Genomic DNA, 19,590 nt, shown 5'->3' with positions numbered 1-19,590 from the left:
GTAAATTAACCTGTGGACACATGCCAGCTCTTAATATCCTATCCAAAGGCAAACAGTGAACAGCTAAAGTTGCTGAGAATTGCTTTAATATAGGAAGGCAAACATGAACCCCACAGAGCATTTATGTCAGCTCAGAATGGAAGGAATAAGAGCTTCCATTTATAAAATGCCTACTGATTTTGATTATCTCTTGATACTGCATATATACTTTTTCATGATGCTGGGAAGTCATTGTCACATCACCATCTTGAAGATGAAGGATCACACTGGTCCCATGATTGTTTAAGGAGAAAACCAGTAGGAGAGGCAGGTCAAGAATTCTGATCTAGGTGTGACATTCAAACTTACATTATTCTTGCCTCCCCATGTGTGTGTATATGTGTGTGAGAGTGTGTGTGTGTTTGTGTGATATTCTAAATTCTCCTGTGTCCCTGGGTCTCCAAATTCCAGTTCTGCTTAAACTTTCACCTTCCTTATCCTAGGTCAATAAGCAATTTTGACCAATCTTACACCAAGCTCCTGGTTACCTCTGACAGTATCCTAGTGTACTGACTCAGCTCTGACTCTCTTCAGAGGCTTGAATCTGGATCCTAGACAAAGGCACGTGCTCTAGATATTCTATCTCTCCAACAGTGGGGCTTGGTGAGAAGAATGGATAGAGCTTGGAGTTCTGTAGGCCTGAGTTCAAATTCTGGCCCCATTGCTTTGCTTTTTGTCTATGGGTTATAAACACATCTTCAAGCCTGAGTTCTGACATCTAAATAAAGCCAACACAGTGATTGATATCTCACAAGGCACATTCTAAACATTAGATGAGCTGGACACTAGTAGGGGGCAACTAGAAGTTCCTTTCATTTTCATCTTTTGTTAGTTGGTAGAGAGTGTACCAAATTTACCTTTGTATGGTCAACACCAAGTGTGGGATGTTGCACATAGTAGGAACTCAAAAAAGCAGGGTGAATCTCATCCTCCCCCTACTCTTAGAAGTCTGGATCAGGCAAACTATGGCCTAGTTGCCTGATACTTTGGTTTCTGTATTAGTAGTTTCTGTTGGAAGACAGCCACATTCATTCATGTGCACATTGTCTATGATTGCTTACAGGATTCAAATAGAAAGCCTATATCCAACTAGGAAACTATGCCTAAATTCCCAAAATATTGTTTATAAGTGTTTATTTTCATTTAAAGGGGGTTAATTATAAATGGTTAATGGTCATGGTCAATCTCTTTCTAAAAACAGGAAGAACATGATATAGAAATTATGGGAAAAATATAGATTATTGAATATACTTTAATCCAGAAAACAATTGTTAATCTCAAAATACTTTACATTGGTATGGATTTTGGTTTATTGACACAAATTTAAGGTCAATTTTGTTATACTATATGTATATTTACACTCTTGTTTAAGATATTATGTTTATTTAGCTCATTTAAAAATGTAATGTATAGTTAAAAATACAAATTAATAGTCAATATATAGCATCAAACTTATAATCATGTTAATTAGGTTTTCAAGGTCACATAGAGATATATTTTGGATAGATAGATAATCTTCAAACACTTCAAAGACCTACAGAATATGGCATTTTAAATGTTTTAAGAACTTAGACTTTTCTGGACAGTGATACACATCTGCTCCTGACAGCACCAATTACTTCAAAGAGGATTATGGGCATCAAAGAAACTCATTATGGAGTTTGCTTATAATATGGAAAAGGCTATTCATTTGGGCAAGAAACTGTTCTTGCCTGGACTGCTTGATGAACTGGACATGCAGGACCCATAGGAAGGTGACCATTGAACTTTGCTAAAACAAGGTGAGATGGTCCTTCAGGTTCCTGCTTCACAGAAGAAACTGCCAGACATTCTTCAGTACACAGAGGAAGTGACTGATGAACTTTGCCAATGGGCAGAACAGTTCTTCAAATTTCTTGCTTCACTGAAAAGTATGCCAGAGACTCTAGACCTGTAGGCTAAAGATAGATGTCCCAATGTTGCAGAGAAACTTTGGATGACTGTCCAGGCAGCCAGATGTCTCTGTTATTTCTAGAATTTTGAAATTTGCTTACAATGCACTTCCAGTTTACTTAGGTAATATTATATCTTCTGGGGTCTTTGATGGAGCTGAAGACTAAATAGTTATAGTTATAGTTTTCCTTGGTTATAATAAAAGATAAATTAGATATAAACTTTAGACTCATAAAAATAGGATAGATGATAGAATATTTTCTGTGATTTTGCCAAATACAAATAGACCAGATATTGTAACTATAATTTAAGATTGGTAACTATTTTGTTATATGTAATTTTATTATGTTAAAATGAAAACCTTCCTTTTTGATTAGACATAAAAGGAGAAGTACTGTGGGATGGTCCTTCTGTATGCTGTGAATGTGTTGCTACCATTGGTTAATAAGAAGCTGCTCTGCCCTATGGCAAGGCATGTTAGAGCCAGGTGGGAAATCTAAACAAAGAGACAGGGAGAAGAAAGGCAGACTCAGGGAGATGCTGAGTGCTGTCAGGGGAATAAGATGTAATGAAACACAGGAAAAGCCATGAGACTTGTGGTGATACATAGATTAATAGAAATGAGTTAGTTTAAGATGAAAGAGCTAGTTAATAATAAGCCTGAGCCATAGACCAAACAGTTTGTAATTAATATAATCATCAATATGTTTACCTAGGACTGAGCAGCTTCAGGACACAGAAAACTTGTGGCTACAGTCCCTTCTAGGAAATGCTTGAGGAATTTGGTCTTATGTGTATAACCTTGCAATGACGGTGGGTACTTGAAGGTTGTTTTTCTTTGAGGATAAAGTTCCTCTATTTCTCCTACTCTGTATATTATCATGTGTTTTTTAAATTTATTTTTGTCTTAGCTCTTATTCATCCCATTTTTATGATATATGCTATTTTATCTCCCTCCTACTAAACATTCCTACATGAGTGAATGTGTTTCCTTTTTTGTTCTTACTCCTAAATTCCTAGAACCTTGACAGGAGCCTGGCTCACAGTGGGCACTTCATTAATATTTGTTGAGTGTATTAGCATTGGCTTTATTGTAAAGATTGGTTAGATAAACCATGATGGAGGCTTTGTTTTTATGGATGATCTGGGGGATTTTAGAGAGAATGTGTTCTAGACTTCTATGAGGTGAGTATTATTTTTTCTTTTATTTGTTATGGAGAGGACAACGGGGCTTCTGGTTTATTCATTGCTTCTTACAGTATATTATGGATACTATTGAGAAAAGGACATTGTCATGGTGCAGGTTCTAATTCAGGACATTAGTCTGGTGTCCTGGATGCTGCATTTGCCACAAGCCCCTCCAACTGCTGAGGTTGCTCATCTGTGCCCTGAATAAGGAGGCTTCCACTCAGGATCTACCCTAGTAATTAGAGTAAGGCTTTCATATCTGGGGAGCTTGGAGACCATCATTGTCTTTCATTCTTGTCTGATATTTTCTTAACTTTTGTTATATTTATGTGTATGTGAGAGAGTGCATATACGTGCATAGTATAGCATGCATATAGAAGTCAGAGTACAACTTCAGGAGTGGGTTCTCTCCTTCCACTGTGGATTCTGGGGAACAACCTTGGGTTCTCAGACTTGAGAGTGAGGACTTTATCCTAGTGAGCCATCTTGCTGACCCATTTTTTTTTTTTTTACATTCTCCGTCCCCCACTTCCATGCCTTTTTTCAGTCCAGTGGTCCAGACCCATCTTTCTTTCTTCCAGGTTGACCTGTGTCTCCGAACAGCTTGCCTCCAGGCCCTGCTTTGCATGGTTTCCCCACCTACAGCATCTTCAGCCTCTTCTGTGTCCACTGTTTACCCCACAACTCTCAGAAGTGACTCCTGGTGTTGGAATGACCAGGCTGTCCCCTCACCTTCTACCTCCTTCCTCTGTAGTATCTTCTATAGCTAATGACTTCTTCTCTTCCCTCCTATCATCTATCTGCTTTGCCATCCTGCACCTCCCCTCCAAACCTCAGCCTGGAAATTGTTACGCATGATCAGTTTGGGAAACTCGGCACTTCACTCTCTGTTTTCCTCCTACTCTTTCTCTAGTCTTAATTGCCTCACCCCATATTCTCTTCTGTCATCCTCAGAGGACGCTTCCAAACATCCCCCTCCTGCCTAAATTATGCTTCTGTATTCCCGAGGTTGCCTGGGACATTTTTACTTGGGAATTCTACCAGTTTCCTCAGACTACACATACCTATAGTCATATTTATCTTCTGTGCTCCCAACCATTTCTCCCTTCCCCAGATGTTTCTCTTTCCAGTACAAGTCACTATCTCTTCCATTTATTGCTGAGTGACTTTAGAATGACTTGCCTATTGAACTGTACTTTGATGAGGGCTTAGTAAGCTATTGTATACACAAGGTACCTGAGCAGGGTTGGTAGTTTCCCTTACTCAGGATGACTAAGTGTGCCTTGTCTGTTCAGGCTCTTTGGTGCTTAAGTGGTTCATCTCTGGCCAAGTATTTTTTGGAGGTTGGGTATGGAAAGACAATGCTCTAGAGAAAAATTAAATTACCTACAACATATCTCTAAATGACAAAATATTGCAGAGACTTCTCTACAGTGACATATCATATAGAACAAGGGTGAGGCTTAAGGTCCTTGCTATTTCTCCAACACTCTAACTGGAATGTAGTGTGCATAATCAGTGTGTGTTTGCTGAATGAATAAACAGGTGAGGTAAATGTTCTAGGACCTTTGGTAGTCGTGGTGGAGAACATTGATCCCCGTATGAACGATGGTGATGATAGTATCTTCTGTGCCCCCAGCTTGGTACTAACTGAGCAGAATGGGTGGGGAAGCCACTTTCTGGCTCCATCTCCACCTGTGGAGGTTTCAGTAGAAGGCAATTGAGAGGCAAGGCTTTCTCACAAGGCTGTGTTTGCCAAGGGTAAGGGAAGACCTAGAATGGAGGGCAATACTGTTTACTAAGATCTTGGAATTCTGAGCTCTATTCCTATTTTTATGCAGGCTGAATATGTGATAAGCTCTTAGATTTCTCTATGAACCTCATTCTCTAAATCCAGAGATGTAGACTCAGAATATGGGAGTATTTCAGTGGTTTTCCCAGCTTTTTATCAGCAAGGATCTATTATATAAAGTTTTTCTCCTTTACCCACATGTTTTGAAAAATCTCTGATTTAGTAACAAAATCACCTTTATTTAGTAGGGGTAAAAAGGTGACAGCCATCATTAACTGTGAACAAAACGCACTGATGAAGTGACATAAGTAATGTTAAACGCCAAACAGGGAATTCCAGCTTAACGCCAAGACCTTGGATGTTTCTGTCATCCTCGAGGCTGGATTTGGATAAAGTCATGACTCCCTGTAGTCTCCCTGGTATAGTGGAAAGAGCCAATGGACTCTTTTCTATCCCTTGAGTCCCCAAGACTACTCCTTCCCTGAAGAGGCACAAAGGGACTCAGAAGTTCCTGAGATCTGTGATTCTGTCTTACCTTCCCCTCCTTCTGGAACTGAGGTGCTGCTCGTTAGAAACTGAGACTCACGAAGGAGAACAAGCCCCTCACATCTCTCCAAAGGTACAAGGGCAAAATCAGGATGACAGAAACAGAATGGACACGAACAGTGACAGAGCATTTTCAAACGGAAAAGCATCCATACAAAATCAAAACTTCTGGACTATAGATGACTAGACAGAAGTGGCTATGAGAGGCCAACAGACAATCAACCAGTTGGTGCAGGAGGAAATGCATGCTACAGCCTCTCTTACGGAGCACAAAGCAGTTAACACCGGCTCGATACTTACAAGTAATAGGAGTAGGAATAAGCATTTCTTCTATATATTGATGGGCAGTCAGATGAAGGAAATGTCCAAAAGGGGGGGAAAAAGAAAAGACAAACAAAGAAGAATTAGGTTTATATGAAATCATGATTCTTAGAAATGCACATCATTTTAGTAACCCTAAGCTCAAAGAGATGCAGCTTCTTACACATCAGCTGCTATTAGTGGTGGAAGAAGTGAGAGACCTCCCCTCTGACAGAGACTCTTGTCTCTGCCACATGCAGAGGAAGCCAAGTTTCTTGGTGGCCGTTTGCACTGTCTGAATGTTCTTCCTTATGGACAGCTAAAACAAACTTCCTTATAATTATGGACTTTTGAAGGTCTTAGGTAGCTTTCTATGGCATCCTAGAAATAGACTACCAAACTTTCACATTCCAGTGTTCCTAGGAGCCAAGCAACAACAGACACAGCAGCACCTTTCATCTTAACTATTTCACGGAAGATCACATCCACATCTATTTTGTAAGAGGTCATGTCCAAAACAGGGAAATAACCAGGCTGCATCCTTGCTAGCTTCCCAGTCATCCACATTTCCAGGCTTATGTATCTAGACCGTAGTAATGAGTCATGGATGACAAAATGTAGTAAGATTGTGTTCTGGGATTTCTAAGCTAGGTTTTAGAAAAGAAGAAGCCATGTAGTCCCTTTTGCTGGGGACTCTATTGGATGCTTGAGTGTCCATATAAGTAATTCAATTTTCCCAAAGTTGCCATGCTGGACAGATCACATGGAAGCCCTGGGGTTACACAAAGAGAAAGGAATGACCAGATACTTTCTAGTTCTTCCAGCCCAAGCTAGAATTCAAACAAGTTATCTTAGCTGAGACCTTGAGCTTCACAGAGCAGATACATGTTTCCTTTATGCCCTACCCAAAGTGAAGACCTAGGTAGAATACAAATTAGTAATTCTTTATGTCATTAGGTTTTGGGGGTTGTTTGTCACATAGTAGGACCAGGACAAACTTTAACATCATCATGAAAGAACACTGTACTGAGGAGGAAATTAGAAGAGTTCTAAGCCTCAATGTCACCAGATTCTAACTTGAATAAACTCTGCCTTTATATTCTCATCTACTGCTAATGGTTTTCCAACTGTATTCCAGGATGCCAAGAGTTCTTCAGAGTGGGCAAAGGGAGGGAAGATATGAAAATGGGTCTGCTGGTCCTCTACTGCTCATCAAAGCCAGGGCACCTCAATTTGTATCTATTTTATATCATCTAGCATTTCTTATGGCTAAGAATTCAAGCTTTCAATAGAAGCTTGAAAAATCACTTCCTTCAGGCTTCTCTTAATGTCCCTACTAGCTCCTGGCTTCTAAGCATTTGCAAACCTTCATGTATGTCCATTATATTCCCCTTGTCATAATTTATCTTAGGTTGTAAGAAAATAAACAGGGATGTTTTTATTTCACATCAGATTTAGCTACACTGACAATAAGTGATGCATTTGAGGATTGAGAAAGATTGCTAGGAAATTCAGGTCCCCAAATATCCTCCTGAGTAAGCAAGAATAGTTCCCTTCCTCATTGAATGATTTGATTAGTTGTAATTATTATCCCATTTGCTTGTCACAGGAAGACTCTGTCTTTATGACCACAGAGGTATGAACACATATTCAGACCACAGAGGTGAGAACACATATTCAGAGCTCAAGATTTCCACCTTTCAAGTCAGAAGTAGCCAAAGCCTCCAAGGCAGGGCTATCAAAGCCCAACTCAACAACCCTAAAAGTCCAGAAAAAAACTGAGTAGTAAGAAAACAGAAAGAAATTGTGCTTGCTTGGTAGGCTGAGCTGGGGAAAATGAACCACAGCATAGCAAGACTCAGTGACCTCACTCCCCACAAAAAATTGTTCAGCATCCTAGACCAAATGAATAATGGCCCTGGAGAATGAAAGGGGAAGACTCATATCTGTGATGGACAGGAATTGGATAAATTCATGTGAGTCATCAAATCCCCATTCACTAGCCACACAGGTTGCCACTGATTATTTTTCTGCTTCACCGACAGCTGGTACAGTGCTGAAAATGTTATTTTTTAGAGGCTGAAAGCTCAGAATCCAAACATCTCTTGCTATGGCTTGACCATCTCTTTGGAAGCTGATGGTGCAAATTGAGCCCCCAATTCAAAATCTGATGCTATCAGAGATCTTCTTCTGGAGATGATTGAAACCAGAAAAGAACATCAGGGTCAGGGCAGGGGTGGGGTGGGGCATAATGGAACTGGTGGCTTTGTAAGAAAAGGGAGACATCCTCAGTCTGTTCAGCGGATGATGCTCTCCCACCATGTGATGTTGCAGCAAGAAGGCCCTTCTCAGAAGTTAAGCAGATGCTGGCATCATGCCATTGGATTTACCCAGAACTATGAGAAACAGGTGTATTTTCTTTGTAAGTTACCCTGTCTCAGGCATTTTGTTACAGTAATAGAACTAGATTAATCATTTTACCTATTTTCAGCAAAATGAGAAAAAGAGGCAGGTGTTCTAATTTTAGCTCTTTCACTTGCTCACTGTGACATTTTAGAAAAGTAGACTCCCCATCCCCACCCTCAACCTGCTTCCTCATCCATATACTAAGTTGTTGCCACACATGAAAGACATTTCAAATAGCTTTCAGGTCATGGAGGTACAAGAAGGTTGAGCATGCCAGTACTATCATTTACAGATGCATGGTCTGGAACAAGTAATTAAATAGCTCCATGTTCTAATTTCTCCATCTCAAACATTGGAAGCAGTGTCTATCTATTCCTAAGAGTAACCATAGCTATATGGTAATTTATAATAGATGACTTTATTTAGATTATATCCAAATAAGATATGACATAATATATAATATTTTTCAAAAATTACATTAATCTAAATTAATATTAGTCAATACGAATCTATATTTGGAATATGCTAAGGATAGATGAAAGGTATTTTATCTCTCACCTCATCTACAGATATAAAAATTGCTGCTTCTGCCGGGTGGTGGTGGCACATGTCTTTGATCCCAGCACTCAGGAGGCAGAGCCAGGCAGATTTTTGTGAGTTCGAAGCCAGCCTGGTCTACAGAGTGAGATCCAGGACAGGCACCAAAACTACACAGAGAAACCCTGTCTCAAAACTAAACAAACAAAAAAATCGCTGCTTCTTTCTTTCATCACTGGGACAATGTACAAACTTTAGGGGACAGTGAAAATAGTTACCAATAATAATAAAATGAAATCAAATATATAGGTAGCATTTACTAGATACCAACACTGTCCTATGCCCTTATCATAGATTGGCTTGTGTATTCCCTTACAACTATCCAAAGAGATAGATACTATCATCTTCACTTTGTAAAAGAGTAAACTGAGGCAAATGAGGTGAAGATGACACAACCAGTATCCAGACTTGATGACATCATCTCTCCAAAGGTCATGTTCTTTACCACCATGTAGCCTACACTGCTTGAGGACATAAGAAAACAGGGCTCCAAAAATGGACCAGACCTGATGATGCCCCATGCCTCAGCTCTTAAATCTTCCTTACAAAAGTATATATTGTTACTATTACTTTTATTTGAGGAACCCAAGCTCTAAGAGGGCACTCCTCACTTGGTCAAAGATTTTTGTGCACCTGTGGAGAAGTTGGAATGCTCTGTCCTGAGCTGGGCTTCTTCTCTATTGGCAGCTACTTCCTCTTAGGCAGAAGGCTCTCTTTAGTATTCTGATCCTCTGAATTTTTGTTCTCAACTTTCAAGGTTCACCTCTTCTGAGGCCACCTCCTAACAACGTGTTTCCTTCCTCCCATTTAAACAGAGTGCCTGTTCCCGAAAGCTTTTCTGAGTAATCTTGGAGGCCACCAAAGCTAGTGCTGTCTCTTGTCAAAGAAACTCCTAGAATGTCAATAAGCAGTGGTCTTCTAATAATGGGTAATCTTTTCTTAACCAAGCTGCAAAGTCACAGGTATTTGCTCTGTGACCACAACACAGTTTACATATTGTGTTGTGTATATTCTCTAAACCTTGAAGAAGATTTACTGAAGGTCTGAATTTACAGGGATACAGTGAGATTGCAGATAACAGATTGCTTGAAACCAAAAATCCTGAACACAAAGACAGCTGTGCTTAGGAAGGGAAAAAAAACAATATCCCAAACTTAATAAATCACATACTGCAGAATCGCCTTTTAGCTGGCTGACAACACTTCAGGTAGAGTTTCTCTTTGCTCTATATCATTTTAACAGTGCTAACCTGTCTATGTAACCACACATTTGGTCATTTACCCACCTATCTAGCCCATAAACTTATCCATCCATCCATCCATCCATCCATCCATCCATCCATCCATCCATCCATCCACCCACCTAACAATTTGTCTTTCTATTTATCTACCCAGGGCACAAACCAACCCATTCATCTATTTATCCACTCACTTAGCCCTTCATCCATCCAACAGCACATTCATCATCTACTCAAACATCATTTAATTATTAATCTAAAAAATTTCCTGAGTGTCTACGAATATACCTGTCTCTGCCAAGTCCTATAAATAGACAAATGAGATTCTAATCCAACCCACCTGGTCTACTATGAAAGCCAGGTAAGAAAATTATAGAGGAGGCAATAATAATAGCTACCACTTAAATAGAAGGCAATCATTTATGTACCAGATACTAGTGTAAGACCATAGCAGAAGAGGGGCAAAGAGATTGTAAGATTGTAAGAGGGGGTAGAGACTAGAAGGAAACAGTACACATAGCAAGGTAGCTGCATGGATGAATGCATAGAAGATGGTATATATAATGTACAAGGCCCACAAAAGCTCAAGCCAGTCAGAATCCCATCATGAAGAGAGGCGGTAGGCACAAAGTCCACACCCTAGCTGAGGAGCTGTTGGCAGTTGATACGTGTGGGAGGAACATCAGTTTTCTTTAAGGGTGTAGTCCCTGATGGGACCAACCTGCTCCAGTAGAAGGCCACACAGCCAAGGGTATATGAGCAGCATCAACTATATTTGATGTGTTTGTTTTTAAAGGGAATATAAAGTGGGGTGGGTGGGGAAGGGGTTTTGAATGTTTGAGGAGTGGAGGGAAGGGTGAATATGATCAAAAAACATTGAGTTTAATTCTCAAAGAATAAAGAGTGAAAATAAGTTAAAAAAACTTTACTTTTTAAACAATAGGGTATTACTTATCAGATACTATCCTAAGTAAATCACACGGACTACCTCAATTGATCATCACACTAGCCCTATGAGACACTATTATTCTTATTTTACAGATAAGAAATGTGAGGTTCAAAGAAGTAACTCTCCCAGATTCACATAGTGGGTAAGTAGCATGGCTGGTGGTCGGTATTAGTATCCAGGCAGCCTTCCTTCAAGAGTCCATGTTACCAAGCATTGTTATATTTTCTTCCATAGTGAGAGTCTGATAGGAAGATGTGGGGCCACACAGCTGGTGGTGGGGACAGAAGATAAAGTAGACCAGAATCTACCATGCTTGAATTGTAGTCACAGAGAAGCCAGCCTGTGAGTGAACATTTCAGGTATATGGAACTGTTTTATATGAGTGGGTAGTGAGTAAAGTACAAATGTCATGATATTGCAGAGGAACTTTGTCTCCATCCTAAAGGTCACAGGGAAACCCCCAAAGCCATATGAACAGATATTTATTCTAGATGGATGATCCTCAGAGCAGTGTAAAGAAAAAGTAGGAAGGGAAATGGACCGTGGCCACAGAAGATAAAACAAGAGTCAAGACAAGAGATGTGGGGGACTTTCTTCACAATGATCATGGGATGGGAAATAAGAGGTAAACATGAAGGGTGATGATTAATACACAAAGTCAATAGGTGACTTAAGTGTGAGCAACTATAAACAGGCTTCCAAGTGTCCAGACTGGGTAGCTGCTCAAGACAGCACAAATAGAAAGGTGTGTGCGGGGAGGTGTAAGCCTATGATAAAAAATCATTTAGTATTTAGTATAAGGTAGGTATAAGGTCACACATTTCATCTGTTTTTTTTTTACCTCAATGACCCTTTTAAAAATTATGCCACACAATTTAGCATCTCAATTTAGTATGGCCCATTTTATATGACATCCAGGTTAGACAGTGTTATTTAAGAGTATGAACTTCCACATCAGACTGCCTAAGGTTGAGACACAGTACTGTCACAGAGTCATGTGATTTTGAGCAATTTTCTAACACTTTGTGTTTCAGTAGTCTGACATTCTATAACCCAATAATATGCCCTGTATTTTTAGCTGGTCCAATGAATCTTAGGTTTTTTGATTTGTCTCACTCTTTTATTTTTATTTAGTTTTTCATTCTAAACAATGTGGTCTCTGATGGAACATCCATGCATATTTTGAACAGTGTCCTCCAGAGTTACCTCATGAGTATTAGGACTTGGTACACCACTGATACTGGATGCTCACATTTGTGTCTATTTTCTGAATGATAATATACTCATTAAGAGATAGTGCTGGCCCTCATCTGTTTTAATTTCACTGGAATATTCCGTTCAGTTTGTTTGTTTGTTTGTCTATTGTAGGAAATTCCCAGTATCTGCAAGGCCTGTTTGAGAGAAGGAGGAGTCAGGATCCACGCTGGTAATCCAGTGGAGGAGATAAAGCGTGACTACAGATGACAGTGGTGAATGAGAACGTAAAATGGACCTTCACAGAGGACATCCAGATCGTGGGGCCAGGAAAGGGTTACCGGAGAGGTGACCAGAGTTTGACCTTTATATAGGTAATATAAGGTCACATGAGAAACACAAGCATTAAATAGGAATGAAGCTCACAGGAGTCAGGGTGACACTAGGCGACCTGGACAATCACAGTGAGCATGTGGTGGGGTAGAACTTCATGAAACTGTTCTCCAAAGAGTTGAACTTGTGCATTTCTCCCACCCCCACCATGAGCCATTGATGCTTTAGACAGCAGGCTAGAGAGCATGCATTGAAGTTTGAAACATTATTCTGGGTGCGGTGGAGGGATGAATGGGTTGAAGCAATCATAGTGAGAGAAGCTAGTGAGGTAGACACATTAGTGGTCTACCCTGGGAAGAGCCAAGGACAGTGAGAATATCTGACCACCAAAATGCCAAGATGTGGGCTTAGAAGAATTCCTGGTGATAAAACCTCATGTGGTTGATAAATAGGATAGAAAGCAGAGCCTGTCAATGAGCTGGAGATACAAGATTGGGAGCTGGTTGGCAGCTAGACAATGATTTCTACTTTGACTCTGAAATACCCAGTGGATGTCCAAGGATATATGATACAGTGCCAGGAAACTCTAGGGAGAGAGGCCTGAAGCAGAAGCCCCTTATGGGCCTCTTCCATCTTCAGGCCAGCAAAATAATCCCCACTAGGTTATGTGATGAACATACAGAAGAAGACTAGTGCAGGCAGCATAGGGGCTGTATGCAAGGGACTGTCACTTGGCCACCCTGCTGGGATTGGAATGCAGGAAGACCTTGCTAGGATGTTACACTCAGTAGTCATATTCGGAAGAATGCAGGGGTGAACGTTTGACAGTGTTAAGAATCTTGTAGGCAAAGAAATATGTCAAAATATTTCATTTGGGGAAACATAATGTATAGCAAAATCAAGAGAGGGAAAGTGGTTTCCAAAACTGAACCTCTATGATCTGTTTGCTTTCTGAAAGTCTTTCAGGACTGGTGAAAATTAGCATCTTGGGCTCTGGAACCACAGTCTGGATTTATTTCTAAACTTATCCCAGCACCTTGGCCAACTCATATGACCTCTCTGAACTTCATTTCCCACTTATGAAAACAAAACATCAACAGAATAGAAGCATCAACAGATCTATGCAATTACGATCATTAGAAGGGTGACAATCGGAACACTCAGCAGTTTAAGCAGAAAATGAAGAAATTAGGTCAGTGTGTGAGTGTTATTTGCAGAATTGATGTTAGCACATTGGTGACAGTTTTGGAATGAGTTTGGTACAGTGTGTGATGAGTGTTCCTGTTGGTATCAGACAGTCTAATTCCTCACGTAGGTATATGGAACAAAATCTGAATAGTCCCCATAAAAATTGGCTGCAACACAAAATGAACTGTAGAGGGTATTAATGCACGCCATGTTTTCTGTTTTTGTGAGCTTTTTGTTTAGTTTTGGCATGTTTTATCTTATTGTTCTTGTTTGTTGTTTTGATTCTCATTTTTGTGTTAGCAAGCACGCCTTCAAGTACCTGCTTGATTTCCTGCCCTGACTGCCCTCAGTGATGGACTGCACTGTTGACTGAAATAAACCTTTTCTTTCCCTAAGTTGATTTTGGTTAGACTGTTCTATATCACAACGGCAGAAAAGAAATGGTAACAAACTCCAGTCTCAGACTCCAGGAAGTGAATTCCAAAGCAGCACAACATTGAACTGCCTGAAACTTGGGGGCATAGGATTGGAATAGAACACCCCCAAAATGCTAATTTGTAGAGGTTCTTATATGGGACAGGAGTGGCTAATGACATCATCAACCATCAAGATGTACTGGTTAAGACACAAAAACTTGTGTTTTCTATCTTAATTTGCATTGAAAATATCCAGTGCTCTATGGTATCAGGCTAAAGGACAATCTAGGCTGCCTCACAACCTCTTGCTTGCCTATTTCTTTGGAAGAGACAGTCTAATGACTCCAAAGTAAGAAAGGAAAGGGTAAAATGAGCTCTGGATTGCAGAGAGGTACTGGTAATGAGAATTTCTCATTGTCAGGAGCTCAGAACAGAAAGGGTATGTGCTACTATATGATGGCATGGCATGTGTCGTGGAGCATCCATTCTGGAACATCTGAAGTCTATATATCATTGGTAGATCCAGAAGCAAAAGAGAAAATAAGGATGAATATTTTGCAGTGAGCATGGCTAAAACCACATTGGAAATCAAGTGTGTCAGGGAAGGGCTCAGGGTCCAGATTTTATAATGCTCAGATTATGTATAGCTCCACAATCAAAGAAGACTGGTTAAGAGTGACTCAAAAATAATTCTAAACTTTAACTTGAGTCTTTTGGGAACCATAAAAACTCTTATTTAAACCTCCATTGGCATCACCATTTGGCTTTTATCTCTAAAGATCCTCCTCTCTATTACAAAACAAGTACATGGAAAGATTACAAAACATTTGTCATGTTTTGTTGATTTTTACCTTCCTATTTCCCTTTCTTTCTCTTTTCTTGAGTCATCCAAATATAAATTAATCTCTTCATTAAGCCCTCCCTTTCATCCTTTGCAATCCACGTACATTCTCTGCCTGCTCTCTAGTTTTGTTAAAAAGGGAAACACCTAGCAATAAGACATGTTGTTTGGAGAGTGAGAAGAGAGCTTTACCATCAATGATAGTGAACCCCTAAGAGGGACATCTATGTTTATGGAAACATGTGTGGCTGTAGCCTGGAAAGATCTGAGATGGACTCAACTCAAACTTAGAGACATAGGGAGCAGAAAAAACAGTCCCTACATTGATAACCATGGAGGGCAAGGAGATGGCCTTGTCAAGCTCAAGCCAGTGAAGGGCATATGATGGCAAGCAGGTATTTGACCCCTGAGAATCCCTGAACCCAGGAACTGTAGGTAACAGTGGGACTCTGAAAGGATCCTGACACAGGGAACCTGAGCTGGGTTGATTTGCTCATTCACTATTCCAGTGTGTTGGTTCTTTTAAACTTCTCCCTTTCAGGTTGCTATGGGTAGCATATTTGCTAGCAGCAGATTAGTAACAGACTGAATTGAGTAATGTCCCCATATTTATAAATAGAGCTGGAGTAAGAAGAATTCTATAGAAAGAATGAATTCACTGTGGCCTTCACTGTCCTTGAGATATCTCTAGACATGGGAAAACACTGTGGATTAGTAGGAAGAAGCAGGCCTGTGCTGAATTTCTTTCTTTCCCTTCCCTGCCTTACCTTCTCTTTCTTCCTTTCTCTCCCCTCTCTCCTATTTCTCCTGTATTCTTATTTAGCCCCCATCTCTCCTTCACCTCATCTGTGAATTAGTCCCATCAACCAGCAGAAACATGTCCATATACTACGCATGCAAGTACAGATCAGCATCCCCAAGCTATGCATTGCCACAGGGTCTAAATTTTGCTTTGGGGGGTGAAATGGTGATCACATGACACCTGTTGGTTGTGTCTGACAGTTTTATAGACATGAGAGGTGATAAAGATACCCCTGGAGGAGGTTAAAACTACACGGAAGGCTCACTTTCTATGTACTCTCACCCTAGAAACAGAAATCCATTTCTTTCCTCCCTCCCAGAAAAATCACACATTTCAGAAATAGCTGCTGAGAAGGAAGTGAAATTTTTTTCACAAGCTCACAGTCAGTGGTGACGTAGGTTAAGCCAGGCATTAGAAAGAGCAAAATTGGAAGAACATATCTGACTTACAAATCAGTGGCAAAGAATCAGAAAATTTCAAGATATTCAATTCCATTTAATTGGCCACTTTTCCCATGTAGACATTCCCAGACTCACCTCTGCCTCTAACACATCTGTAAGGCTAAGAAACTTGTCAGTGATCTTATATGTACAGTATGCTTACCACTCCTAGAGAACTCAAAGTACATGCTCTACCTCAGATAATAGCGGTTGATTGACTAGTCCCTGGGACCTATAGTAGGACTATGTTTTATCAGTGATGATGGGATGACAAGGAAGTACTACCATTAGCTTTCTGAAGTCTCTGTATTCCTGATGATAACATGGGACTTTCCTTTCACTCTAGATTTTTTTTTACAATAGGAAAATTAATAGCTAGTTGAGAACCTTAACTCTTGCATGAGTTACTGGTTACATGAGAAAAGAAATGGTGGCATTAGATAAAATATATAAATTAAAGACCAAGTCCTAGCAAGAAGATATCCTGGCGATGAAGAAGACTGGCTGAATCAAAGCCTTACTATGAGAGAGGGACATACAAGGACATACTGGTGGCTTCATGGCTGAGAAAAGGCTGGCTGCATAGATGAAGGCAGCACCAGCATTTCTGAGTCATCGGTGACTGGAAATAAGGACATTGCTTTTCAATTTTTTTCTTCATTGGTACTCATGTGACTTTGAGTAGAAGCTAGAGTTGTTTTGGGGGGAATTTAGTTTCTTTTTTTCTGGTGGAAGACAAGTTCCAAAGTGTCTCAACTTGCAGATGGTAGAAATTCCCTGATCCTTATCATTCTAGTTGTCCCGAACTCCACAATTAACCAAACCCAGAGCCCCAGTATCAGGCATAAATTTAAAGACTAACATAAAGTACTGTTTGAATTGTGAAAAGATAGGGTTCTTCTTTTTGCTTTTTCGAGACAGGGTTTCTCTGTGTAGTTTTGGTGCGTGTCCTGGATCTTGCTCTGTAGACCAGGCTGGCCTAGAATTCACAGAGATCCACCTGCCTCTGCCTCCTGAGTGCTGGGATTAAAGGCGTGTGCCACCACCTGGCGAAAGATGGGGTTCTAACAGACATTACTATAATATGGTTGATGCCTTCTTAGATTTGCCTGGAAAGTAGGAAGATGGAGGCCATGACTGAAGCCCATCAGTGAAACTGAGAAGACACAGAAATGGGAAGTAAAGTGTGCCAATACAGTGACAGGTAAAAACTAAACAGAGATGGTCATGAGACCTGTATTATCTTCAATCCTGTGACTATATCTTAAGTAGAGGATGAGGATGGGAGGTTGAATCTTGGCAGTAAAGGAAGTATTGGTACCCTTGCTTTTATCAGCAATGCAATTTGAAAGAAAATACATACAACATAAGGAAAACTGTATTAGTTGCCCATAGGTGCCCAAGGAAACATTCTGACAGAAGATAAGCGCTAATAACTGGCTGGGAAGGTTTGGTGAGACGTGGAGTAGGAAGGCGTCTCAAGCACAAGAATCTGTGGAGTCTCACTCCTTTGGAGGCTGTGAGAGCAGCATGAGAGGCTGCTCTTGACCAGTGGGTAGTGAGGAAATGCGGGAGAGAAACGGTGAAGCATTCATTATTTTACTGTGTTCACCTGCATTCCTGGACTTCCCCAACCATCTTGGGGGCATCAGAAATCATACAGAGTAGCTAATTCCGAGAAGACTAACTTCATCATAACCAGACTCCATGACACAACAAGGGAGCAATAGGAATCACTGACCACCTTAAAAGCTGGTCTTCTCAAAGCCACTTGCCAAGGAGGCAACACATGTCTCTCAAGCAATAGCATGAGGAACTCAAGGATCCTATTGGAAAAGCACTACTGGACAACAATTGACAGAAAAATTGCCTGGCCACATGGTAGTGAGGGGTCATGGGGTCAGCAGGATCTTCTAGGCAGCGCCAAGGCTCACCTCCTTTTGATGGTCAGCATCACACCCAGGAGAATGATGATGAACATGAGGAGGCCAGCGATCACACCTGCCATCTTCACCGTGTTGTCCACCTGCTTCTCTGGCTCCACAGTGTTAGAGTTCTGGGTGGAGGCACCTTGAGAGGAAAGGGGAAGGAGGAAGATGTTAAAAAGGCTCACATGTGACCAGGCAACAGTGACAGTGACAACAGTGTCTACTTATTAAAGCTACCTATGTGCCAGGCACTGTGCTGAGCGCTTCAGATATATTGTTCTATGTGATCCCCTTTGAGAATTAATTCCTTAAGAGGTTGGGATAAGTATGATGTCCTCTCAGAGATGAAGAAACTGACATTCTAAGCAATCAGAAGAGTTTCTCATACTTGCCATGAGGGACCATAAGGTTTTATTCATTATGTTGCTTTGCTATGAGTGTTCAAACCTTGGCTTACCATTCAGTTCTTGGGTTCATAGAATTATGTTTCAGATTATGTAATGAAAATAATAGCTTTATGTTTAAGTAACAGTTAAAATCATTGTGATCTAAGGGATCTTTTTGTTTTATTTTTTATAAGAAGCCAACAGTAGGGAAAAGAATAGTGGATTAAAAGGAATTGCCTTGGGTTCAGAAAACATGATGAATATTTCAATTTTGGCAATTATGTAATACTATATGCTAACATGTTGATTCAATCTCTGGTAAAGGAACTGGCCACTTATTATGTCTTTAGGCCTGTGTGGGTGACTCAGGACTCTAACTTGAGCAATCCTCACAGATAATTGCAAAGACAGACATTGTTTTTCTAATTTTATATATGGGAAAAATAAACAAAAAACAAAAAACAAAAAGCCAAAAAAAAAAAAAATGAAAGGCCTTGCTAGAAATTGCATGGGTGATGCTAATGTCAGGAGCAAGATCCCCCAGGTTGGTGACTCCAAATTTAGGCCTTAGGGTGAGAAACCTTGAATTCAGCTTCAGAAACCCCTAACACCTCATTCCCCATCTTTAAATGACTGTTTTGCTTGCTCCTTAGCAAAAGTAAGTAAGCAAAGAAAGGCAGAGCCCAGCTTCTCCATGTTTACTAAGAATGGAAGGCAATTTCCTGTTTTAGACACTCTGGAGATAGTCCATGGGCTACCAGCATCCTAGGGCAATTTTCTCCTGCTGTCTTTATTTCCCCATTAGAATCACATTTTTTTCTCTTTTTCCTGTGAGGCAGTTTAAAGTCAGAAGCACCTTTTTCCAAACTCATCTCTACTTTTCTGCAACATCAGCACCAGTTCATCCTTCATCAGCCAATATACCTTCTGTGGCCTCCTGTGCCTCTGGCAGAGTTTCTCTCTCCTCTAAATTCTGATAACACTTTATAACCCTTTGCACATACCTCACAATCTCTCTTACCACAATGTACTAGTATTATTAGTTGCTTGTTTTCACATCTGTCTTTTCCACTGGT

General features: G+C 40.3%; 1 protein-coding gene across 7 annotated transcripts in view; it reads right to left on the bottom strand.

Annotated features, from left to right (window-relative positions):
• Window positions 1-19,590, bottom strand: part of Ptprt (protein tyrosine phosphatase receptor type T) — a 1,096,883-nt gene that overhangs the window by 152,325 nt on the left and 924,968 nt on the right. For 4 of the 7 annotated variants that reach the window (XM_042276726.2, XM_042276732.2, XM_042276733.2 and 1 more), the window contains exons 14-15: window positions 18,135-18,270; window positions 5,798-5,827 (exon numbers count right to left, since the gene is read on the bottom strand). In XM_042276726.2, the coding sequence (XP_042132660.1) occupies window positions 5,798-5,827; window positions 18,135-18,270 (166 nt within the window). The remainder of the gene's footprint in view (window positions 1-5,797; window positions 5,828-18,134; window positions 18,271-19,590) is intronic. The other 3 variants (XM_042276734.2, XM_076571222.1, XM_042276729.2) reach the window with 1 other exon arrangement.

The sequence above is a fragment of the Peromyscus maniculatus genome, chromosome 4, assembly GCF_049852395.1.
Source record: "Peromyscus maniculatus bairdii isolate BWxNUB_F1_BW_parent chromosome 4, HU_Pman_BW_mat_3.1, whole genome shotgun sequence".
In the NCBI taxonomy this organism is placed as follows: Eukaryota; Metazoa; Chordata; class Mammalia; order Rodentia; family Cricetidae; genus Peromyscus; species Peromyscus maniculatus.
This window is presented reverse-complemented; position numbering and strand designations above follow the sequence as displayed.